General features: G+C 41.6%; 1 protein-coding gene across 2 annotated transcripts in view; it reads left to right on the top strand.

Moving 5' to 3' along the window:
* The window catches only part of spns2 (SPNS lysolipid transporter 2, sphingosine-1-phosphate), a 70,182-nt gene extending 46,300 nt beyond the window's left edge, over positions 1-23,882 (top strand). The window contains exons 6-13 of one of the 2 annotated variants that reach the window (XM_073479099.1): positions 2,293-2,432; positions 3,167-3,319; positions 3,776-3,965; positions 7,110-7,175; positions 8,231-8,329; positions 12,002-12,165; positions 15,218-15,254; positions 20,502-23,882. In XM_073479099.1, the coding sequence (XP_073335200.1) occupies positions 2,293-2,432; positions 3,167-3,319; positions 3,776-3,965; positions 7,110-7,175; positions 8,231-8,329; positions 12,002-12,165; positions 15,218-15,254; positions 20,502-20,516 (864 nt within the window). In that variant the 3' untranslated portion in view covers positions 20,517-23,882. Of the gene's footprint in view, positions 1-2,292; positions 2,433-3,166; positions 3,320-3,775; positions 3,966-7,109; positions 7,176-8,230; positions 8,330-12,001; positions 12,166-15,217; positions 15,265-20,501 lie in introns of both variants that reach the window. The other variant, XM_073479100.1, reaches the window with a different exon arrangement.
* The last annotated feature ends 704 nt before the right edge of the window (positions 23,883-24,586 follow it).

Genomic DNA, 24,586 nt, shown 5'->3' with positions numbered 1-24,586 from the left:
ATAACGTTCCTGTCCAGTGAAAACCACATAACTCCAAATGTGATTACTTTGAATGTTTGTGATGGACTGAAGGATTAAGTGTTCCTTCATGAGTTGTAAAAAATTCTTCAAAGCCAAATAAACTATTTAAGAACAACTCTAGGACAAGCTGGAAAATGCAACGTCACAAAGCTGAAAACAGGCTGTTTTTAGATATTGTCACAGGACAGTGACGCCACAAACATGTGATGATATTATAGGATATGATCAAAACTCACCCTTTCAGAACTGCCAGAAAGGCCAGCAATTTGCTTGTTGGGGAGTTTTTTCTACTTAAGTAGGTGATCTGAGTACTTCTTCCACCACTTACTAACTGTGCTGTGGATTGTGCTTTTTAAATAATGAAAAACAATGAGAGGAAGGGAAATGATGAGGATTTGAGATGAAGCTCGGTTCAGAGGAAACAAAGATCACCTGTGGGAGAAAGGAGAATGTGTTCCAGGGAAGGCACTCATTCTCTTTGCACGGCAGAGATAGAGAGGGAAACAGGGTTTGAGTTCGACCTGGCACACGTTTGGTAATTCTTACTGGACTGATGCCTTAATGGTGCTCCAAGAGCATTAAGCTGGGTCCCTTTTAATTAAAGGCTCATTTCAGATTTATCTGTAAGAAATTTGCTGAGATGTCCCAACCTTTTAAGTAAAAAATTACCTACTGGGCTGTTTTTGCAGTAGCACACTTACTGTGTACTTACGAGCAGACACAGGCATTAAATCACTGTTGTCATAGCACTTTTTTAGTGGGACTCCACATAAAACGTTTAGAAGTGGACAGCCCTATAAGACATACCAGCAGTAATGGAGAGGACCAATGAAAGGTCTAACAGGACTCCCCAGCAGCCGCCGCCTTCAGGGTCGGCTTTTAAAATCCTTAAAACAAATGATGACCTGAGTCCTCTTATGAGCCAACTGACATTTAAAGGAAGACATTAAACATTCTCTCAGCATGTCGCAGTGGCAGAGATTCCTGGACGTGACAGCTCGCTGGGTTTCAGGAAACAGGACGTCCATTTTTCTTGTCTTGCTGGAGCATTAAAAAAATTAAAAAAGCAAGAAGAGCAGAGCAGTTTGTTCCACAGCAGCCACAATGACATTCCAATAAAACAATCTCAAAGCCAATTAATCACCGGTGTGGCATGCGGAAAACAAATACCAAGACATGAAATGGGTTCTGTGGAACAGTATCCTGCGTTAAGGAAAAAACACTGCAGCGCTTCCGTTTGTTTTCGCCCGACGTGTTCCAGCTACCTTCCTTGTTCCTTGTTTGGCGATAAGAAGGAGCAGGGGGGGCGGGCAGGGGGGGTGCATAGAAATGAGGAGCAAGAGGGGGCAGGAGCTAATTTGTTTGATTGCCACAAGTCCATACAGGAAATGTCTAATGGGCCCCGTGGGAGTCGAGGTCGGAGGTTATAGATTCCTGGTGTCTCATAGAATAATTCTGAGGGGACTTGAGCCGAAAAAGCAGTAATATTTATTTACTTTGAAATGAGCTCCGTGCCTTCCATTAAGCTGCCTCTCGCTGAAAGCATATTACACGCCTCTGATGTAGACGCGGACCCAATTAAGCTGCTCCACCCAAAAGAAGAAGACAATATAGGAAAGGAAATTATCAGTGTTAGTGTAATCCTCACACCTTTGAGACCACATTATGAGCCACATTAGTTACTCCCTCAGTGAAAAACCCTCACACACACACATGTTTCACTGTACCACTGCATATAAATCGGCTGCAAAATATAATATGATGAATTTCCCCTGACAGGTGAAATTAGTTTTTGCTTTTGTGAGCAATTTGTATTACTTGAACAAATCCTCACCCACACACGCCATCCTGCCTTTTGTCTTTGTCTCTCCCACAACGACACACACACACACATGCACATGCACAAACATGCTACCTCATATCCCATAAAGGATGATAGTGAACATAATAGCAGATGGGCACTTATGAGGTTTTCACCTAGATGCACAAAGCAGCTCTCAAAAGCTTGAGAGTCTTGTATTCTTATAGACATAGGCCAGCCCCCCCACACACACACATTAACACACATAGAGTAAGCAGAGGGAATGTTCTCAGCTCCAGTGGGCTTGTATAGGATGTCAGGCGTATCGGCAAACTCAGTGGCCGTCCATTCAGATTCAGATTGTAAACACACAGTTCTTTGTCCTGCATCTCTCCAAACCACACCCACTCTGAGCACCATGTCATGTGATGTGTTCGGAGGTCTCACGGGTCTTTTCTTGTCCCCGGTAGGTGTCCCCAGTTTTAGGGATCACCGCGGGAACTCTGATCCTCGTCTTCGTGCCGGAGCCGAAGAGAGGCAGCGCCGACCAGATGGGCCGTGTCAAGACGCGCACTTCCTGGTGCTGTGACATGAAGGCCCTCGCCAAAAAGTAAGGCGTCCCATGACATCAGGCTCCAGAGAATACAGCAGGTTTTGGGAGTGATGACTGTAGGCCCTTAAAAATCACCAGTTTTCCCCCACTAAAAGCCATTCATGTTAACAATTTAGCTTGTTGAATGATAGGCGGCAAGCATTATATATGAGATCTTTTTATGGTAGCTATTAGAGGCATGGAAATGTCAACGCAAGACACAGTGAGCCAGTATCATTCACTCACCACCATTCTGCAACGCTGCTGAGCTGTGAAGGGAGCTTTGCATCCATGACACTGTAGGCTCTTGTTATTATACGACCTGTGGGCTTCATCTCTAAAAAAAAATGTTATAAAATCCATATAGCTGCTTTAATATAGCCATGCAGGTTTATGGGAACAACCACATATTCATCCCCTGCATGTACACAGTGTCCCACATTAACCACCTATGGAAAAGTGTTAAATCCTGTGTTATTCTTGTCTCCTACATAAAACTGTCAGCATTAACTGCATATTTCCTCTCTGGAGCTACTTTAAATTCTTATTTTTTACCTTTGAGATAATCAGATAATCACCAAAACTCCTCCTGTGTTCCTCATTTATTTGCCTGATCTGTTTGCAGTTGTTATCAGAGCCAGAGAGATGTTTGAGGTTGCATGACAGAAAACAGTAGCTTGTTTATTTGTTTCCTTTCGTAAGCCGAGATAATCACCTGTTTGGTTTTTGTGTGTGTGCTTATTCACCACTAGCCGGAGCTACGTGTTCTCCTCCCTGGCGTCCGCCGCGGTGTCATTCGCCACAGGTGCGTTTGGTATGTGGATTCCTCTGTACCTCGTCAGAGCGCAGGTGGTGCAGAAGACTGCGGAGGCCTGCACAAAGGAGGTCTGCAGCAGCACAGACAGGTGAGAGGTTAATGACTAAACACAGAGAGCGATCTTTGAAGTCACCGGTGTAATCTGAAACCTGGTAAAAGAGGCAGCCTTTGTGTGCCGCTTGTAATAAGCTGAATGAACTGGGTTAAGGTGGATTTATGCCATTATAAAGGTTTGATGTCTATTCATTTTGGAGGTATTTCAGTGTTACATCATTTAAATATAGCCCATACTGTTTTCTAAAAATGTGCATGATATATATTTGATTTAAAGGTGCAGTATGTAAGAATTGGCCACCTTTCAAAGTCATACTCCAAACAAATAGGGGGCAGCATCACTAGAGTACCTGCTGCAGCTGCAACACAATACACAGACATCATCACTTTTGTTTCTTCACATTTTATTTTAGTTACATTTTAGGTTAATTTATTATGTTTTTAACTTAATTTTTCTTATTAAATAACAGTTATTTCCTCTTTTGTCCAGTCTAATCTTTGGGGCAATCACCTGTGTGACTGGCCTGCTAGGCGTCGTCATCGGGGCAGCCACCACACGATTCTGCCGCCAAAAGACAGAGCGAGCCGACCCGCTCGTGTGCGCCGTCAGCATGCTGGGCTCGGCCATCTTCATCTGCCTCATCTTCGTGGTGGCCAAGAAGAGCATCGTGGGCGCTTATGTAAGAGTCATTTCCTGTAACTCTTTTGTATATATTGTGTCTGCAGCAGAGGAAGTTTTTCTCAAACAGTGGAGATAGTTGTGAGTAGGACAACTTTTGCTTCCCTACTACTTCCAAAAATCGACAGGTCCCCAGTGAAAAATGTCCCTCTGACAAAGAGCAATATTAGTATGTTAATTATGGATTAGCCCGAGGGCCTGGGATTTAAAAGGGAAAGTCTGGTAACCAATCTAACAGGAGAAAGCTTTGTAAAAGCTCATCGGGTGGAGTTAATGTTTGAATCGGGAATAAAGCTGTAAGAAGATACCTTAACTGATGCCAGCTCCTGTCAGGCCCAGAGGCAGTGAGTGGGCGTTGCTCCTCATAATGAAAAGCCTTAATTGCAGGTTAGATTGAGACGGCCTCGGGAGCTGCTGCAGGTAGCTCACGCTCAAAGCTTATCTGACCAAAAGTTAGAGTGCCAGGCAAATTCTTTGCAACTTGTGTGTCTAATTGCCTTGTGAAGCAGGAAAGGGTGCAACTTAACAACCACCCGTCTGAAACAATGCACTCTGGGCAGTTGGTCTCACCGAGCACAGATTTCTCACTCTTATGAGACACAAAGGAATAGGAACTGACTCTCAACAAGCTGGGCGGGAATAGTGCTGGAAAGCTGGAAAATATGGAAAATATTTCCCATGCGTGTAAGGGAACATAACAAAGGCTTCCATATCCTAAGTATGTGACCTTGGCTAACCTTGGCCTGTCTGGCCTCTGACTTTATTTACTGCTGGATCAGTGCAGGATTTATTACTGTGTATGTGAGGTGAGTTCAATGGTATAAAGAGCAGCTAAAAGTCATACTTCAGTAAAAGTAAAGCTATTGTGTTTAAAATATTACCGTGGTTAACGTGAAAGTCACCCATACAAATAGTACTTGAGTAAAAGTCTTAAAGTTTCTCATATTAAATGTACTTAAGTATCATAAGTACAAGTAAGAATAAAATTATACATATTATTATTGGAATTAATGGTAGATTATTGGAATCAATGTTTTTATTCATCCAATTTCTAATCAAATAAATCAATTACAAAATGTGCTACTTGCTCTGATGCAGCATGAGACTAACTAAACTAACTAAAGTTATCAAATAAATTGAGTGGAGTTACAAGTTGAGTTGTGAAGTAAATGCAAATGCCCCAAAAATGGAATTAAGTTCATACTTTGACTAAATGCACTTAGTTACATTCTGTCACATGGTATGTTTAAGAACGTAATCTTGTTTTTATGTGCAGGATGTTCAGCAACATAATTGGACACTGACTGTTTTTAAAATCCTACGATAACACGCCAACTTAATATCAACTGAGTGAAGCCATTGAGAGATAACCTTATTAATTAAATGCTCCATGCTCCTCATACTGAAGTCCTTTAACAGCTGCTCAACAAAGTAGTTCCTAAATTACAAATAATTACTTGCATAAGTGCTGATTTGGATTTAATGAATTTAAATTTCTTATGAACTCCCATAAGGTCAGACATTTCACATTTATCAGGTGTTTGACAGAGGCGTGACTCAGCCAATTAGACCTGAGGTTCAGCAGTGTCCGTATTAATTCAAACCTGTCCAACTCAATTTTAGACAAAGGCTGTGTGACAAAAAGGGCATACGCTGATGCACTCGAGCGACACCAGATTTCTATCTTTGTATTGGTCACAAAGGTTAAAGATGCAGGCAGTTAACATTTTTACACATCAAAGTGTGTTTACAGGCCTCGAGTACTCCAGCATATGTGAAAAAATAAGTTGCATTGTGGGTAATGTTGGCACCGGGTTTTGAAAAGCAGTCCACTTGGTTTAGCGTTGCAAATAATCAAAACTGATACAGCAGAACCAGATATGTCGCCTTTTCTATTCTACGCATTGTTCATCCTTTTCAAAACCTGGCACCTACATTACCCATACTGCAACTTAGCCACTGAGTGACATCACTGGAGGCAGTTTATCAGATTACATGCAGCCTGTTCTGGAGCCACAGAAGGCTTTATACTACTTTTTTCACATACACAGTTGTACTCCCGAAGATCTGTAAAAACACTTATAACACTGTATAAAAATAGTGGAAATACCTTTTAATTGTTTTACGTCTTACCATGAAAGAAAATAGTTTAACCATTCCAACTTCAAACATGTGACTTCACCTCTTCTCTGTACAGTTTCAAATCATCGTACAGTGCAGCTACAGTTGTAAGTGATCAGCTCAGGTTTCATGGCGAGGCACTGACAGATGTGTCACATTATAAGGCGTGAAGTGGCTGTAACGGTCGGTGCTGCTCAGCCGAGGCCGATTGACCCCTCGCAGCTGTTGTCCCGTCAACACACAGCTAATCTGAGTAAAAGGCCGGGCTTCTGTCTTCTAAGAGGCAACACGTCGGTCACGGTGTCTGGTTCGCAGCTCTCGGAGCATACTTGTCTACATCTCCGCTGTCAGACTCCTTCTGTAGCCCTCTGTACTGTACTGTAGGTCTGGCACACTGGCAGAGAGGTTATTCCCCAGCAGGAAACACACATCAACCAGCCGTGTTAAACTGTGGCAGGCGAATCCAGCCAATACAGACACACGAGATTCCACTGCAACCAAATCCCTCTGGGTCTGTTTTTAAGAAAGTGGGCAAATAGAAACACCAGCTGCTCCCAGCCTGTGTACATACATGTACAGTAGCACTTTCAGTTTTTCAACTCCTCTATGTTATTTAAAGTTTACATTTTCTGCTCCACCCATCCAGCGGCAGAACATAAATTCAAATCTTGCAGCTGGATCTAAACTTAGGAAGTGTTTGAATGTTTCCACACTGAATATACGACTTTGACAAGAATAAACATCCCTTATCATCCCGTGCTGTTTTCCAGCTCGTAGGCTAAATACTCGGCTCAACGGAACCAAAATGAAGGCCTGCACCTCCACGTATAATTGGGCCACGGCATAATAACATGTTTTTAGACCACAGCAACCACCGCGCTTTTATTCAGCAGCAGATTCCCACACACAGGAGGAATATCTGCATCCTCCTCTTTTGGCTTCATGTCTGGTTAACAGCCTTTTGTGCGGTGATCTTAATTAGCACCACTAAATGGACTATTTTTTTTTCTTCTTCTTTTTTCAGGTTTGCATCTTTATAGGAGAGACACTGCTTTTCCTGAACTGGGCCATAACAGCAGATATTTTAATGGTAAGTGCTGAGAACCTATACTTATCCTCTGGGTCACTGGAAATTCCTGCAACAAACTATACCAACTAGCAGCCGTCCAATTAGATGTGTGAGATGTGTGAGTGGACCTTGTTGGCTACAGTTTGGGTGGGGCTTATAATTACTTACCTGGAACATGGAAAACAAACCAAGGAGAGCCCTTTCTCTGATGTATGTTTGGGTACACTCAATAACATAATTTTAAAAAATTTGACTAAAATGGTGACATTAAAGGAACAGTTCACCCAAACATGAAAATTCAGTCTTCATCTACTCACCCCCATGCTGATGTAAAGTGATGAAATTGTGTAGTCCACAAACCATTTCTGGAGCTTAACAGCAAAATAGCATTCTCCTAAACAACTGAAGGAGATGGGGACTTGTTCTAAAATTGATTCCAAATTGATTTGAATGACGCGTGGCTGAGCTTGTGCACCCACTTCAAATAGGGTGTGCACTAACGCTTTTACAGTGAAGATATCAGCTTAACAAATGGTGAACATAGCATTTTTTTAATCAGTTTGGGATCTCAGGCTTTCCGCTAACAGAGAGCTACAGTTGCTAATGTTTCGAGCACAACACAGAAGTTCCACAGAGCCCATTTAATTAATACACATTCTCAACATGATAGAAAAACTTGCACTTATTGAGAATGAATGAATAGATATAAAATGTACATGTCATTAAAATACTTAATAATAAGTCAGTGTTTTAGGCAAGATATTTTTTTGAGTCTATCTACAAATGAAAAGAGGAGGTCAAGAGGAGGTCTTTCGGTCAGGTGGGTGTACCAACCAGCTCCTTAATTTGTAATTAGGATGGAGACTGTCAGAGAGACAGGGACGGGCCATTACTGACATTTTTAATGAGTGGTCTTCCTACTGTATTATGACCCGATGAGGTGGGCTCTGCCTGCATAATTGAAGACAGCAAGAGTTGTTTTAACATGGCTGAGTGAATCTTTCTACCTCTGTCTCTTCATTATCGCACATGATCTCATTTATTTTTCACCCTCATTTCTCCCTGTGTCTTTGCAGTTTGTCGTTATCCCCACGCGGAGAGCAACGGCGGTCGCCTTTCAGAGCTTCACCTCTCACCTCCTGGGTGATGCAGGAAGTCCGTACCTGATAGGCCTGGTAAGACTCGCCGAGAAGCAGTTCTGTGTTGTGACAAAGGTGTGAGGAGGCAATATGTTTAAGATTTACTCCAGGTCGTAATTCCCAGCCGGAACGCACAGCTTCACTGAATCTGTAAGCGCCACATTCATACATGTACAGATACCAGTTCAGCTCTTGCTTTAAGTGGGCCAGTGCGAAGTGAGGTACAAGAGGAGCTTTTAGCACACGTCTCAGGAGGGCTGGTGAACAGAGTTGTGATTTCACCACTGCTCTTCAGGCTGTCACCGGCGTTTTCTAGTAAATCTCACAGGTTCCCAGGAGGGGCCGGCGTTGCTGTATTTGATTGGTCAGAAAGATGAGAGAGTGCTTCTTACTGGGACACTAGGCCTCTCAAGGTCACAGTCACTCCCTCAACCCCCAACGTCCCCCCTCACCATCCACAGCTCACGCATACACCCAAAGAAAAGCATCCAGGAGGCCAGAATACAAGTGCTGCTCAGTATTCAATGAAGTGTGAAACAGGATCCATCTCAGCCTGTCAGGCAGCATTCTTTTCATTCCAAATAGAGAATGAACATTTCTGAAGTTAAATAGTAACTCCATAGGTGCACATTCTGTATATGCCCCATTTAAACAAACAGGACACAAAGAAAAATAAGCTTTTTTGCAAGAACAACACACAGAAACAGCTGCAGCAGCAGCTTATAGCTTTAATACATATCACAATCTCCACATCTTATCTTAATGTTTAACTTTTTATATCAGCATTTATGATGCACTTTGGTGCTGGGACAGAATGGACTGCCTTGTGTTGTGTGTTTACATTGCGTTTCATTGTCGTGCGTCTGGCTCACAGCCTAGGTCATGTTAACAAAGACAAAGTGGAAGTCTTTGATTAGTGAATCAAACTGATCCTCGAGATTCTCTGTCGGGGCCTGACAGGCTGGCAACAGGCACAGCTGTCTGTCGAGCTGCATTGAAAGTGTCCCATTCTTTTTTTGTCCTCCTTAAATGGAAATGTAAAACTCTTGTCGAAGCCAGACAAAAGGAGCAGTAAGTTATCCACAAGCACTGACAAGCTTCTTCAAAAGACTAAACAAAAGTGGCATTAAAAATAATCTAAATTCTGGGAAACAGAATCCGGCTCAAAGACTGGTGCTATTGTTTCTGCAGATCAAATATAACCAGTGTCAATTTATATTGTACAAACTTCCTGTTGACACATTTATAAATACAGTACTTACAACTATTGACTCAGCTTGGATCACATTAATTCTACTCATGTAGAGATTGTAACCAGTCTTGAAAAGCAGGGACGCACGATACTGGACGTTTGCCATTAAACAATATGCCAATACTTTCCAACTCATTTTGGCTGAATGCCGACGTCGATACTGATTAATGCACATATTTATTCCACCTAATTGCAGAGACCATCAAGTCTGTCCTGTTGTGGGATCACTGTATTATTATGCCTACTTTTTTAGTGATGGCCCAGAGGCAAAATGTACACATTCACTGAGTGAAATAAGAAAACTACTTAGTCAGTTTTAAATTATATAAAGTGCCATTTAAAGCCCAATATAATAAAATGTATCCTTATATTAGTATTAGTCAATGCTTTGTGTCACTCGCGCAAAATTATGTGATCTTCTTATGTGGCAGGGATGATCATTTTGGGCCAATGCTAATATTTAATTTTCAAGCCTTTATTGGCCGATACCAATGATGTGCCGATATTATCATGTCTCCCTGCTGAAAAGATTAGTTGATGTACAGATTATTCAAATAATTGGCATCATTTTTGATGACTGATTAAGCTTTTAAATCATTGATCAAGCAAAAATGATTGAATATCTTTGGGTTGTTGACTGTTAAAAAAATTAAAATTATAAAAAAATATTATGATAATTAATTGATAATGACAGTAATCATAGTTCCATTTTCAGTTTCAACCTAACAACATGATTTTTGAATATGGAGGCTATCTAGTACAGTAGCTCTGGTAATATTCCAATAAGCTCCACATGTCAGAATAATGCAGCCCACACACACGCACACTGCCAACCAGAGTTACCCAGTAAGCCAGTCACCGAGGTCCTCCATCCAGCCTCCGGGGTCACAACTCTCCTCTAAGTGACATCCTGAATATCCGGGGGTTTCTCACTCCTCCACAAACCCCCGACCTACAAGGCCCAGAATGCTCCAAGTGCGTCACCACTCGTTGCCTCAATTCCTGAGCTGAGGTTTAGCACGCGAGTGTGATGGACTTGTCGTGACGCACGCTGTGCGCAGGCAGATGTACACTCTCCCATGCAGACTGGCTGAAATCCCTTGAATGAGCAAAGTGGAGAATCTCAAGAAAAACAGGCTGGCGGTTATTGCTAAGCAACCGCAGGAGAAAGTGCACGAGTGAGTCAGTGCTTTTGGTTCACAATTGCGTTTCAACATGAGCACCAAACAGACCTGCAGTTGATGTGCTCATCTCTACAAACCAATGTGGTGTTCCCAGTGCACCATAGTTGCCTTTTGTGGGAACGCCTGCAGATGTTAGTGCCACAAAACTGCCACTTCCTGTTGTGCATTATTGCTTAAGTACATCTGAAATCCTCCTGAGCTTGTGCCAAGATCCCTCTCCATCAGCACGTAGACCGAATCAGTTGTCACATTAGAATCCCCGGGGAAACACATAATGGACTTATACTCCTATACTGTATGAGTAGGACATGGCCGCAGGCAGAGTGGGTGGCAGGGGAACGCCAGGAACAATCTCTCAGCAATCTCCCAAGAAAGGCCTTTCTAGCTCGATAATTAGACATGCAGCAGTTTGCTATGTATTTTTAGCGAAGCTGTAATGTGCAAGTTGCAGGCAATTTACTGTACCTGACAAAACAGCTTTGCACTGGCCACACACACAGCTGCTGGACGCACACCAAAATTCAGTAACACATGTGTATTTTATTTATTTTCCTCCATCGTCCTCTCTCTTTCTCACGATGCAGGCATGTACCTCTGACATCCTCGCGTCAGCAGTTCTCCAGCTCAAGAGAATCTCATTCTGCTGACGCTAACACACGATCAATGTGCTTCTGCCAGGGTGACCTATGACCGCTCAGACTCTCACTCACGCACGCACGGGGAGCCCCCTCTTGTTACCGCTGTGCGCACACCCGCACAATGTGCTAAAAGCTACCGTCGGCGGCCTCCTCTCCGTCACGATTGTCAGTACGGTGATCTATGCTTGTTTGAGAGCTGCCTTATGAGTGACAACTGGCAGGAAGAAATGGTCTCTTCACACCCACTGTTCTCCAGCTGTTGTTTGCCTCAGCGCCGCGCATGACAGACTGAACGCCAGTGTTACTCAAGCTTTCGACAGTAATATGAGCTATTAGCTGTGAAATCCTGCCTTGCTTTAAACAAAAACAGGGAGTCTTACATCAAGCTGTGTGTCAGTTGTTATCTGTTGCTATGATGAAACATGCAGGACTCAGTCTGGTAAAGCATTCAGCGTGAGCATGTGAACACAGTCATGTTATGTGTCAGAGCATGATGGGATATTTTAAGAACTTTTCCTGGATGATTAGTTTGAATAAAATCTCTCCTCTCTTTTGTCTCTGTGCGAATGTGTGGTGGTTTTGGTGGGTGTGTGTGTTTGTCATTGTGTGTGTGTGCTGGCGCGCCTGGGTGCAGATCTCCGACGCCCTTCAGCAGAGCTACGCTACGTCAGCGCTGTGGCGGTTCCTCAGTCTGGGCTATGCCCTCATGCTCTGTCCCTTTATCATCGTCCTGGGGGGCATGTTTTTCCTGGCCACTGCGCTGTTTTTCCTGGATGACAGGGAGAAGGCCGAGAAACAGTAAGTGACTCAGACATTGTTTGAACAACTCATCATTATTTCATTTATTATTTAGTCATTTATTCTTTAAATATTTAAAACTTGCTTGAGATGTCCTCCACTGACTCCAAAAATCCAAACACACCACCTCAGAAGAAGTTGCAATAATATTGCTTTTAATCTGAGTGCCTGACACAAAAAAGTTTGAGACTTCATCTCGACAGTGCTATGCTATTTAACCCCGATGCTGGCATTTGACGTATGTCAGGGACAAGCTGCCCAGTGATGCCAACAATGGTGCCAGCCCTGCAAGACTCAGAAAAGGCCTTGAGCCAACAGAAAGTCCCAGTCAGCTAAAAGTGCTCCAGAGCTGACACAAGCTGTTCTAGCCATCAATTTGCTAAAGTGTGCTTACTTAGACTTTTACCAGCTACCGCCCTCTCATTCATGCATTCATATTTTCCTCTTTCAAACACCAAAGATGTGAACCCAGCGGGCATGGTAGCTGGTCATGGCCTTAAAAGGCTAAAACAAACACACTCATCCTCTTTCGGAGGGTGAGACACGACTTCTTGTTTCTTCGTGACTATTTTTTCCTACTTTTTATCACATTGACTTGCTCCCCTGGTGCCAGCGCTCTCAGAAATGACTTCCTTCCTGTTGAAGATGAGGGACGTTTTTAGACAGGATGGCAGTCTGATGTCTGACGTCTGTCTGCAATCGCCTTTTCTTCACCCTGTGGAGTTTGTTGCGGGTCTTTCCCACGCCAAAACTTCTCAGAGAGAGAAGTGGGAGAGATTTTAGTGAATGATTTTATTTTTACTATAGAGGAAAATTTGAAAAGGAAATGTGGAAAATGTCAACTTTACGTTTCAGTGGATTTACTACATTTTATAATCCCGGGGTCAAGCTGCCATCCAGGCTGTAAAAATACCTCCTCTGTGTAATGTTAATATATAGTTTCAAAGGGGTCTTTACAAAGGCTCCTCTAAGCCGTGCTGTGGCTTCTGTTGGGTCTGGTCCAGGAACAAAAAGGAATGAAATGCAGAACAATGACTTCAAGAAAAGTCACACTCTTGCTGTTGTGCCAGGAATAGACACTAGTTTGTGGTCCAATATGTGGTTCAAGTTATCTGACCACATTATGGCACAGTGTGGGCAGATGGCACATGTTCACTCAAACTATATCTAACCACAGCCGATTTACTTTCACACCACATGCTGTAAGGCAAAGCTAATAGAGCAACAGATGGAATTCATAAAGTCTCAGATATGAAACAGAGACACTCGGAGGCCCTGGAAGGTTGTTCCTGTTTGTCCTTTTGCACAAATATAATCCTCAATACAGATGGACTGCTATTTTACACTTCTGCATGTCATAGCATTTCGTAATTTTTACAAGCCATATTATTAATCAATCCTTAACTTTTTTACAGCAACTACTTTGGGGTTGCCAGGTTGTGACGAATCCCTATTAGCTTTTGAGTCTTTAAATGTCATGTCTCACTCAGGTCGTTGTAGCTCATGCTAATGCTAGTTAACACTAAAGCCATAATGTTGCTAACGCAGCTAGATCTTGTAGAAATCAGACGTTTTTACTTTTATTTTTATTTATTTATTCAAAAAACTGGCTACTACCAAGACTGTTGATCGCTGACAATATGGCATATGGTATATCGCTGGCATTGTACTATTCACTCACAAACATTGTTAGAGAAGAGAGAAAAGAGATACTTTGATTCTCCACAAACTCTGTAGATGTATTATTTAAAAAAATATTTACATCGACATAAAAATGACATTCAATGATGTTTAGTCATTTAGCAATTCATAGAGGCTCAAGAGTTTGTCACTTTCTAATAATGCAAACTAGTCTGCACTTATAAATGTTAATACGTCATGATAATAAACATTAAGTCTGCAGTTATATGTGTTAATAAGGCATTAATATATATGAAAAAATAACAGATCCGCAGTTGTTAATGTTAAATAGTTGTTTATAAATGATAATGAAGTATGCATTTATAAATGTTAATATTCAGCCTCATTAGAAAATAGTTCCAAACTTTTTCCCATTTGATCCTTGATGATATACGTTAATCTATATTTAATATGAAATGTGTTATTCCCCTACTTTTATTGAACATATTTCCATCTGCATCTACTGAGAACTGTCAGAGTAGTTTCAGCTTCTCCTTGTTCACTTCCACATTCTCTTGAACGCCTCACCCCTAGATGAGTTAATCATACACCGACTTGTCAGATTACATTCAGATATATATATATATATACACAGCAAACATACATAGCTATGCATACATTGCATACCTCACATTGTATACTAAAGGCCTCTACAGAAGTCGACAGATTTGTACTAAACGTCCCGACGAATGAAAAGCTCAAACTTAAACAGCAGCAGCTCTTATGTAACAAGCTGCAAACAGCACCTCAGGGACCGAGATGACAAAATCCACAACTTTGTACAACTAGGGTTGTTTCATGACTGTGATATTTATAGATTCCATTCACGCTATAAAGCCCCCAATTTAAAAATTCTCTGTGACTTTTCAGAGCGCTTTGCTGCTGTTTTTTTTTCCTCTTTTGAGTGTGTCCTCAGATACACAGAGCTATTTATAAAAAGCGCGGAGCCGAACGAGTTACTCACTGGAGCGCGCCTTTCTATTTCCAGCCTTAAAGAGTGCTTTATTATTTCTAGGTTGTTCGCTTTTTTTGGCTGCTGGGTTGCCATTTATAGCTCAGGTTCAGTGCGTGTTCCCCCTCTCCACACATTCACTTAATCCACATTTACACTTAGTGAGGTATGAGAGCAGAACTGTCTCATCTTCCATGCCAGTGCGCCTTAGTGCAGATACAGCGTGGGTCAGGGTAGGCTGAGCCTTTTGGCCTGGAGAACCGGAGACAGTGATGATTGAAAGACTGAGGAAGACAGCTAGCATGTGCCGAGTGAACTGGTTGGAAGATCATTATGGGAAAAAGTGAAAAATAAATGTGGTTTGAGAAGATCTGACTGAGAATTTTGGTGCACCCTCTAAAACTATTCCTCTCTCCTCAGGTTGAGCCAGCTGACACGACCGCCCTCTTCAGTCAAGGTATGATCAGGTAAATTGCCTTTTCTCCTAAAAGACGCTTTTAGTGCTTTTCACATCAGCAGTTCTACGAGCAGTTTAAGGGGTTGATAACAAAGAGACAGTCTTGGAACATTAACATTTATAGGGCTCTCTTCTCATTACCCAGCTGCCATCATGTAGAGCTCCTTTCATTAGGAGGCACGGAGACCTAAAAACAAGATTTTTCATCAGGATTTGAAAGTCACTTTGGACCTGAGGATATCCAAAACTTTTATGACAGTGTAAACGCAGGAGGGGATACTCAAGATGATACACAAATGATTGATCTCTGATACATTTCCCGTCCCATTGTACTCAGAGACTGGCCCACGCATTCTTGGAGTGGTGGTCATGTGAAATATATGGCATCTTATCAAGACCTAAACTGACTTCCTGCCTTTATCAGACTCAGACACATGGCGCAGAACCCTCTCTAATTATTAACTGAGCAAAGAAAAGACACAATAATTGGCAGCACACCAGGCAACTCTGCACTGCAGGACAATGGGGAGCTACTTGTGTTGTCGGTAAAGAATAACAAGATTAAACTCTGACTCGCTGATTAGAAGGACAAGGAATCTGCTGTGACTTATTTGTAAAGGTTATCATGTTTAGCCAAAAGGTCGAGGTTTTACCCCTTCATATTATCACCCTGTCTGGGTTCATTTGTCCTCTAAACATCCGTCAAAATACTGTACAGTATGTAAACAAGGTGGGAAAAAAATGTCCCGAACGTGTATACTGATCAGAAACATAGTGATGAAAATAAAAAATACAAACCTTATTTCTTACTTGATCCTCAGCTCCCTGATGGGTGCTCTGATTTGAGTCTTTCATGATAAAATCGCACCAACTTGTGAGCACCAGGAAATGGAGTTGCGTAGGATTTCTTACAGGATGGTTAGAGTTCAGTTCAGGTAGCAGTGCGATCTGCCAGTTGCAGTTCCCTGCAGTATTTGAAGGGAACAGTCGATTTGGTGGAAAACTGTATGAAGGTGTAAATTCCTTCAGGTGGAATACATCCTGTCTTCCCATTAACACTGACTGTTTTCCCCTGTTGACTATTTTCTCAAGCCTTTATTTATTTGTATAGATTTATTTTACCTTCGAGACAACCTTTAGTGTCCATTCCTTTTGGTGGTAAAATAAAATATGTACTTGTCAGTGCATCCTGTATAGTCAGTTACAACCATTGTAAAAAAGTTTCTCCTTTGCATTCAAAGCCGCTTTCATATCTGACATTTGAGCATCGGCTGATGAAAAGCATTTCATTCGTGGTTCAAGGACCAGCTTTATTGTCTCATTGTGCAATGCTGTATTGTATTACCATATGGAATGAGACAATAAAATGCAGTTATAACCCCAGGGTGTAACTGATATCGCCATGTTGTTGTTGTTACCACAACATAATGATAACCTGGGGACCTTATTTTCCTCTGGGAACAGCTTCTTAATTCAGTTATGGAAAAATAATAAGAATAAATATTTCTGAGTTTGTATTATTACCTCATTAATATTGTAAATATTTAATTTCCTCTCTAAAACTACATAGTGCCCCTTTAAGTTATTATTTTCTGCTTTTTTCAGTTTTCAGTTTGGTACAGTTTAGGCAGCAAAACGACTTGGTCAGGTTCAGGGAAAGATGGTTTGGGTTAAATTACACCCTTCACAACATTAGCTACGTGTTATAAAGGATGACTTTTCCCATCTGCGTATTTTTCTGGTTCTGGTTGGAAATGATGATGGAGCAACAAAAATTATAATGTTCCAGGAACAGCACCAACATGCCAATATCAGACTGTGCTTAGAGACGCTCCATGCAACACATTTTAGGAAAATAATATAGAAATAATAATAATTTAAAAGAAAAAGATTTAAAACTACTCTATAAGCAATAATTCAGAGTGAGGATAATAATTCTGGAAGCTGTCAATTCTGTCTCAGAAGACAAACAACAAGCAAACATGGATGTTGTGAAAAGCATCATGTGAATTTGGTTGTTCTTGTGTTGCTATTAGATAATATTTATCTGAAATCAGCCAAATTTCAAATCTTCACTGTCAGAAGAGTCCTTGAATGTTCCAACAGTGAGATTGTTCCAAACACTTGCTGCCTCCTCACATAACTTAGCAAATAAAAAAAGAGTAATAGTATGATGGATTACCCATCACAAGCAACTTCAAAAGCTCTGAAGGTTGATTTGCATTGTGCACTGACGAATAGGAGGCAATGTCTGTCTTGAAGGCAGGAAATCAATCTAAAAAGTTGTGCTATGCTTTGGAAAATAGCCAGCAGGAATACCAAGTACACACATTTGGTAGTTAATGGGCTCCAATATGCAAAACTACCAGTATGTTCTTTTGCTGTAATGCCATTACCATTGACAGGGTGACATTAACATGCACAGCTAATGACAGGTGACATGAAAGGCTCCCACGTGGCTGCCACTCGGATCGGGTTTCAGTGGCAGTTTATTCTCTCAGCCTGAGGGTTTCACCAGATCTCTGTCACACACAGCAGCTAAAGCATTTTGTCCCCGCTGTCAAACGGGGCTAATTATAGAGAACAGTGATTAGAGCTACATGAGGTCAGAGTTGAATATTCCTGTGAGTTGATCACTTCTATTGTTAAGTGAACCACCGTGGCACTCTGTGATTTCTTGATTGATTTGCATCATTTGTTTTGGAGGATAATCCAATCAGCAAGGAGATATTTCCTCCCTCAGGTCTGACTCGCGGATCAATACAGTTCACAGTTCAATCGCCCTCCGATGACAAGTGTTCACCCTTCACGCTCACTCTGACCAGTGTTCCCAGAGGTCCAACATGAAGTTGGAAGAAGAGATGTGGTGGCGTTGGGAAGTGCTGTGGTAGATGAAGGGGAGACTTTAGATTCTGACAAGGAGTGGAAGTGAAGGAGAGAGAAGACTGAATAAATGAGGATGAAGAGAAGCAGTAATCGCCTAAGCTGTTACACATCTCGAGCCATTAATCTCCAGTGATGCAATCCCAGACGGAGATCAGATACACTGAGATCCAATTAACTTCCTCAGCAGGAGGAGTCGGCCTCCGCTGACCAGATTCACCCCACACTGCATGATAACTAGGAGGACATGCCCGAGCTGGGAGCTGTCAGAAGATCAGCGTGAGCGCTGGCACACAATTTATTCAGTGATCACAGTCCCATATTACTCTGGGAGGAAAGTCACATCATGAGGCAAAACTCTGATTCAGTCGCTGCCGTCCGAACTTTAACTGTTCAAAGTGTTTGCACAGCTGCAGGCACATACTTTCCTTCTTCGCTCTCTTATCACTCAACAAAAGCTCTGAATCCTCAGTCAGCATTGTGGAGTGGGTTCATGGCAGTGACCACAGACCACACACACATATACAGACACACACACACAGATGCAGAAAACCTTCAGATTTCCCTCTTTCATAGGAAGAACTCAAGCATTTCTCTCTTTACAGTAATGGATATTTGGACTCATTTACCGAAACATTCACTGCTTTCTCCATCCATCCCCGAATTAGAATCTATAGCAGTGTCAGCCCAGCTGAGTGCAGTCATGATTTGCGTCGTCGCAGCCAAAAACCACTACAAGTCAGTCTGATTAGAGTTTATTCTCTTGCCAGACCAATCAGACCTCCCCTTTGCCTGCGAAGCCAACAGTCTCCAGCACAGTTGTAGTGAAGCTGTGAGGAGGCAGGCCAGTGTTGCACATATCAAAGCATTCACAACTCTAATTATCTCTATGTCATGCTGGCATTTTAATTTCAAGTTTGGCTCATAAACAATACGCAGAGTTTACAGTAACATCTGACACTAATAACTGACTAAAATGGTTGATCCCATAGAGGACGGGCTCTGCAGCTGTAGAACCAAAACACATTGTTTTTGAGAATCCGGTAATCCTCCCGTTGAAGCTATTACACTTGTTTTTGTTTGTACGAGTGTGTATGTTTATGTCTATGTATGGTTGTGTCTGTGGTTCCAACGGTGTGTGTATGTGTGTGTGACAGAGCAATACCCTGGCTCAGAACATCGCTCCACGAGCTCCCTGCACTAATCCTATTGTAGCAGCAGTAGTAGCTTGTGCACTGGAGCATCCAGGGCACGGTAATGACAGACCACAACAAACAGCGGGAAGCGCCGCCATCTCTCTCATCCAATCGGAAGAGATCACAAGCGTGGCACCGTGAACGCTTGATGGTCTTATCTCCAACTGGAATCTAGTTTTCCCCTCCGGTGCCACATTTTCACCACATAGGAGTTTTGTTAATGTGGAGTTCAGCAGCTGGAATTTGTACTTCACCTATAGTTACTCTTCATTTTTAGGAGTCAGTTTCAGTTTTTGCATCACTAATAGTAATCTAAGTACATTTACTCAAGTGCTGTACATAAAATGCAGTTTTAAGGTACTTGTACTTGAGTATTTCCGCTTTTTGTTACTTCATACTTCCACTCCACAAAGTTTTGGAGGCAAATATTGTACTTTTATTCGACGACATTTATTTAATAACTTTAACTACTAGTTACTTTGCAGATTGCGTGCTGCATCAGAGCTAAAGTAGTGCATCTTACCACTGACTAGTGGTAATCAGATTACAGTATTTTTACTGATTTAACATGCTGTATTTGTACATTTACTTGAGAAAAAGCTTCAAGTACTTCTTCCTCCACTCACACCCTTAACATTTTAACCACTAGCTATTAACTCACAAAAGCAATTTTACCTTAATAGATTATTTAAAGATATTTTAACATTTAACTCCTGGTAATTTTTTCCAAATCAGTCATGTGGTATTCTTTAACATTTTAAACATTCTTGTGAAAGCTTGCTGAAAACCTCAGAACTATGATTTTACATGAGCAAACCTTGTCCTTCATGAGTCTTTGTGTAAATGCTTGGTAGCATTTTGTCGTGTACACTCTAATATCAACATCAAATGTAAAGCCCCAATCTGCATATCTGAGAGACAGCAGCTGTGGCTTATAGCTTGCTGTTGCACAGATTTGGGGGGTCTGCATTAAACAAACTGTTATGTGTTGGTATGCTGTGTGCAGGAAAATATTTAGGTCACAGGCTGGTCGTGGTGTGTAGGCGTTATCAGGAAGGTCCTAACAGATGGCCCAGGAGCTTTCGACCCCAACATTAATTACATGAGAATGTCCTGTGGTGAGGCCAGACTCTGAGCTCACTGTTTCCTCTCCCTCTATCTCTTTCAGGTGACAACCAAATGAGGAGCAGTGTGAAGGAGCAACCAAACTCAAGAAGGATGGAAAAAATGGAGATAAAAAAGCGAGGGCAGCTGATCCACTTATTTAAAAACCACGCCCATGTTCTCTTCACCGTCATCATCACCGCCGCGATCATCCTCCTCTGCCTCTCAGCTCCTGCTGCTCTTCCCTTTTTACTCGCCCTTGGAGGCTGCTCAGAACTGGAACGAGGGAGCGTCTTGCCCCTCCTAGAAACGCCTCTGAATCACAGGCTGGTGTTAAGGTGCACAGCGGTGCACCGAGGCCCGCCGAGCGACAGCTGGTGTCCTCTTCACCTCTGTCTGCGAGGATCCACTGAACCTTCCAGGGAGGAGGTGGGGTGACACCCCTCTGACTCCTGATGCCATACTACTGAATGCTGACCATGAACCTGCCCTGTCTGTCTGCCTGTCTGTCCAACAGTCTGTCTCTTATGTGTCTGTCTGTCTGTCTGTCTGTCTGTCTGTCCGTTACATCGGCTGTCAATCTGCACCAAGTGCCATAGCGTCATTACATTCCTTCAGACTTTTGCACTGACCACCATCAACCCTCATGACGTCATCACTGACTATGTTTACATGCACACTATAATTAAATTAGTCTGATGAAGCTGTTTATATTTGCTAGACGGTAGAAGGAGCTCCTTTTCTATTGCTCCCATTCAGACTTTCCACAATTCCTTCTGCCCAGACTTTGACACTTGGAGCTTGTAAACGGACAGAAGCTGTAAAATTCAAGTTATGTGGAGCAAAGTGATGCATCAAACTGTGCAGCAGGAAATTAATTCTCAGAGTGTTTATATCTGCTCAAAACAAACCCAAATCAGATCAGTCTGCACATGTTAAAGGCAGTATTAACAACGCGAACTCCAGCGTAAATACAGTGTTTACATGATGGATGCAGTATTCTCATGATCAATCAAAGCTCCGCCGTGCATGTAAACATAGTCGCCAGCCAAGAGCCAAAAAGTGTTACTGTCTAAAGGTCAGTGAATCAGCCTTAAGAATTGGACCTTTCCCATCAACAGCTGTTTCTTTTGACCCCCACATGTGTTTTTATTTGTAGCTTTTAGCACTTAAATCAGCGTAGACAGTGCCAGACAACATGACAGAGGTGAGAGGTTTCTGCACATTATTTTTCACAAGAAGGTTTCTCGTGATCTCTTTTTATTTTTATTTTTTCTGTTTAATGTTGGATTTGAAACTGGAGGTTGTTGCCTATGATTGTTTCGGAAGGATGATGATGCAATCGGGGCGATTTAAAGCAGACACTGGACTATATATATTTTATAATTTATGATGTAAATGCTTTTTTCCCAAAAGTAATTGCTACTCTTTTGTATTTTAAGGAGAAGCACCTGTGTTTTTGTGTACATGAGAAGCAATAGGAACCAACCTTTTTATCCACACTGCCTTATCAGTGAGCCAGGGGGACGCTCCCTGATTGTTGGTTTTAAATTTCTGGACACACCGCCCACACAGAGACGGAGTCGCTCTTAATGATGGATTCCAGTCAAGACCACGCCGGTTACAATAACAGGCATTGTTAAAAGAGACCTTTCCCCCCCTCACAATTGTAGATATCCCATTCCATGATTAGAAGAAAGGAGCTTTGACATGAGCCGGAGTCACAGTCATCAGTGTATTACTGAGGGAAATCAAAATCCCCGACAGGAAGAGGAAATTCTTCAGCCCCAGGTTAGACTGATTGCGAGCTCTTATCGTTGATAACTGATAAGCGAGGAATCCCTGTTTGAAACCAGAGCAGCACGTCCTCAGATGTCACTGCAGAAGCTGATAAACAGAGTACCCTTCTGTTCTAGAGAACCACATAGAGATTTAGACAAGAAACACAAGTACACAATAGAAAAATCTTGGATCTGGTATATCGACTAATTACAGTATTATATTTGTAAAATTCCACAAGGAAAAAAAATCTGCTATAATTGCTTGTATACACAAACATTCAGGCAAAAGCTTAACGAAGGATGTTTTTTTAAGCGAATCAACTGGTGAACTCAATTTTACTGAAACCTTGAAGCCACTAATGGAGTCAAAGGTTTTCAAACTTGTGCATAAAGGGAATAAAAAGCACTTTGCAGACCTCCAAGAAAACACAGAAGGAGGAGGAGGAGGAGGATGGATGGATGGATGGATTGACCTTAGCGGAGGAATAAAGGGAGATGTCGAGGTGGTTCTCGTAGCATTGATGTGTGAGCGTGACTCACTGGCTGTGTGTGGGGTGCTGCTGTGTGGGCTGTGTCCTTGTTGCCACATCATTAGCTTTAGCTTTTCTCCAACTGCGTGGAGCTCTCTGAATGTGATTCTGTCCAACCTGACGTGTTTACACACCTACATCTTCTTAATGAACTAAGCTTCTTACCTTCCTTTTATCAGTTTTTTTTAATGTTACCAAATGAGTTTGTTTTTTGTTTTTTTTAATAACTACAATAGAGAAATATATAGCTATATCACGCAGCAAGTTTAATATATTGTAAATGATGGCTTGGATGCAATGTATTTATTTGTTTGTTACCATAATGAAGAATAATCTATAAAGGGAAGTTTAATGTTTGAGTATACTACACTTTGTTGTATGTCCTTGGGTTTAGAAAATGCCTGTTTTATTCCTCCTTTTGTATCACAATGAAACAACACAATACCTTTCTACATCACTAAGATTCATCCTGTTTACTGTGATCATGAATTGGACATCTCACACGTATAACACGCAAAAGGAAGTGCAGTGTGACGAGTTTTAAGACGACGCATTGGTCTGATGGTGTGATACTTTTGCATTCATTTTTGTAGCTCTTGTAAATGTTTGTTTTCCTTTTTTTTCTTTTTTTTTAAGAACAACTGATCAAACCATTTTGCACACTTAATGTTCAGGGATTTATTTGAACCATAGCCTAGCATCAACTTCACAGCCTCTGGCGCAGAGGTCTGTCACTTCATGCTCACAGTAAGTGCTGACATATTGTCATCATGAGAAGGGACGTTGGCTCCGGTCAGATGGGTCATGAATTGAGTTTCACTTTGCCAAATTTAGTTGATTTAGCACCGATCCTTTAGGAGTAGAAGTCTGTTGTAATTCTGTGTTAATAATCACTGAAGTGATGTATTGAGAATGTGCTATTTCTTGTCATACAAGAATCATGTATAAAGAAACCTTTTTCTGATGTTGAGCAGAAAACAGAGGTTATTTTTATTTTTAGAGCAAGTCAATACAAGAGACGTGTCAGATAAAATCAAAGGATATTATTCTAGAACTGAACTGTGATGCTCCCGTCGAGGGGTTGATAGAAAATGTACATGTCTGTAAATCAAATAAACTTATTTAATCACTTCATACCACCGTGTTGTCTCTGCTTTAAGAAATTATTTTTTTACTTAATTACTTTCCCCCAATCTATTTTTGGAGGCTTTCATAAAGAGCTTGCTTCACTTCAGAGCAAAGATAAGTCTTGCCAGTGACATTTTGAAAGATCAAAGATGTGATTTCAGAGTTACATAAGTGAGATGAGCCTCAGATTTAGCTATATGCAATTATGCACCACATACTGTGCTATGCCTACATGTAAGTTCCTTAATTACAAGTCAGGGACCGCTGGATTCTCCTGAAATGTTTAGTGTTGAGCGGGACTCTGAAATTGTACAGTTTATGACAAAGTTTTTCAATCCTATTCATTGGGGCCCTGTGACCTGCACATTTTAGATGTTTCCCTGCACAATCATTTGAAGTGTGTTGTAATATTGGGAAATCTATAACATGGATGTGAATATGAATGCCCTGAATATGAGGAGACAGACATTTTTTGAGAATCCTGCTGTCTCTGGTTTGTTATGGAAGAATGTTGTGTGAATTCCCAGGTCAGAGCTAAGTAGCTACTTCTAAGTCTTGCAAGATGAGGCTTTACTCCAGGGAGCACAAATATAGCAAGATAAAAATGAAGTAAAGAGGGATTACTTACTTCTCAGTATGATGCACCCCTTTTTATGAGAGAACACAAAAAGAGTAACTAATTACAAAAGACGCACAATATATATGGACTG

Source organism: Pagrus major, chromosome 13 (genome assembly GCF_040436345.1).
Source record: "Pagrus major chromosome 13, Pma_NU_1.0".
Classification (NCBI taxonomy): domain Eukaryota; kingdom Metazoa; phylum Chordata; class Actinopteri; order Spariformes; family Sparidae; genus Pagrus; species Pagrus major.
Note: the sequence above shows the minus strand (reverse complement) of the source record. Positions and strands in the feature narration are given on the sequence as shown.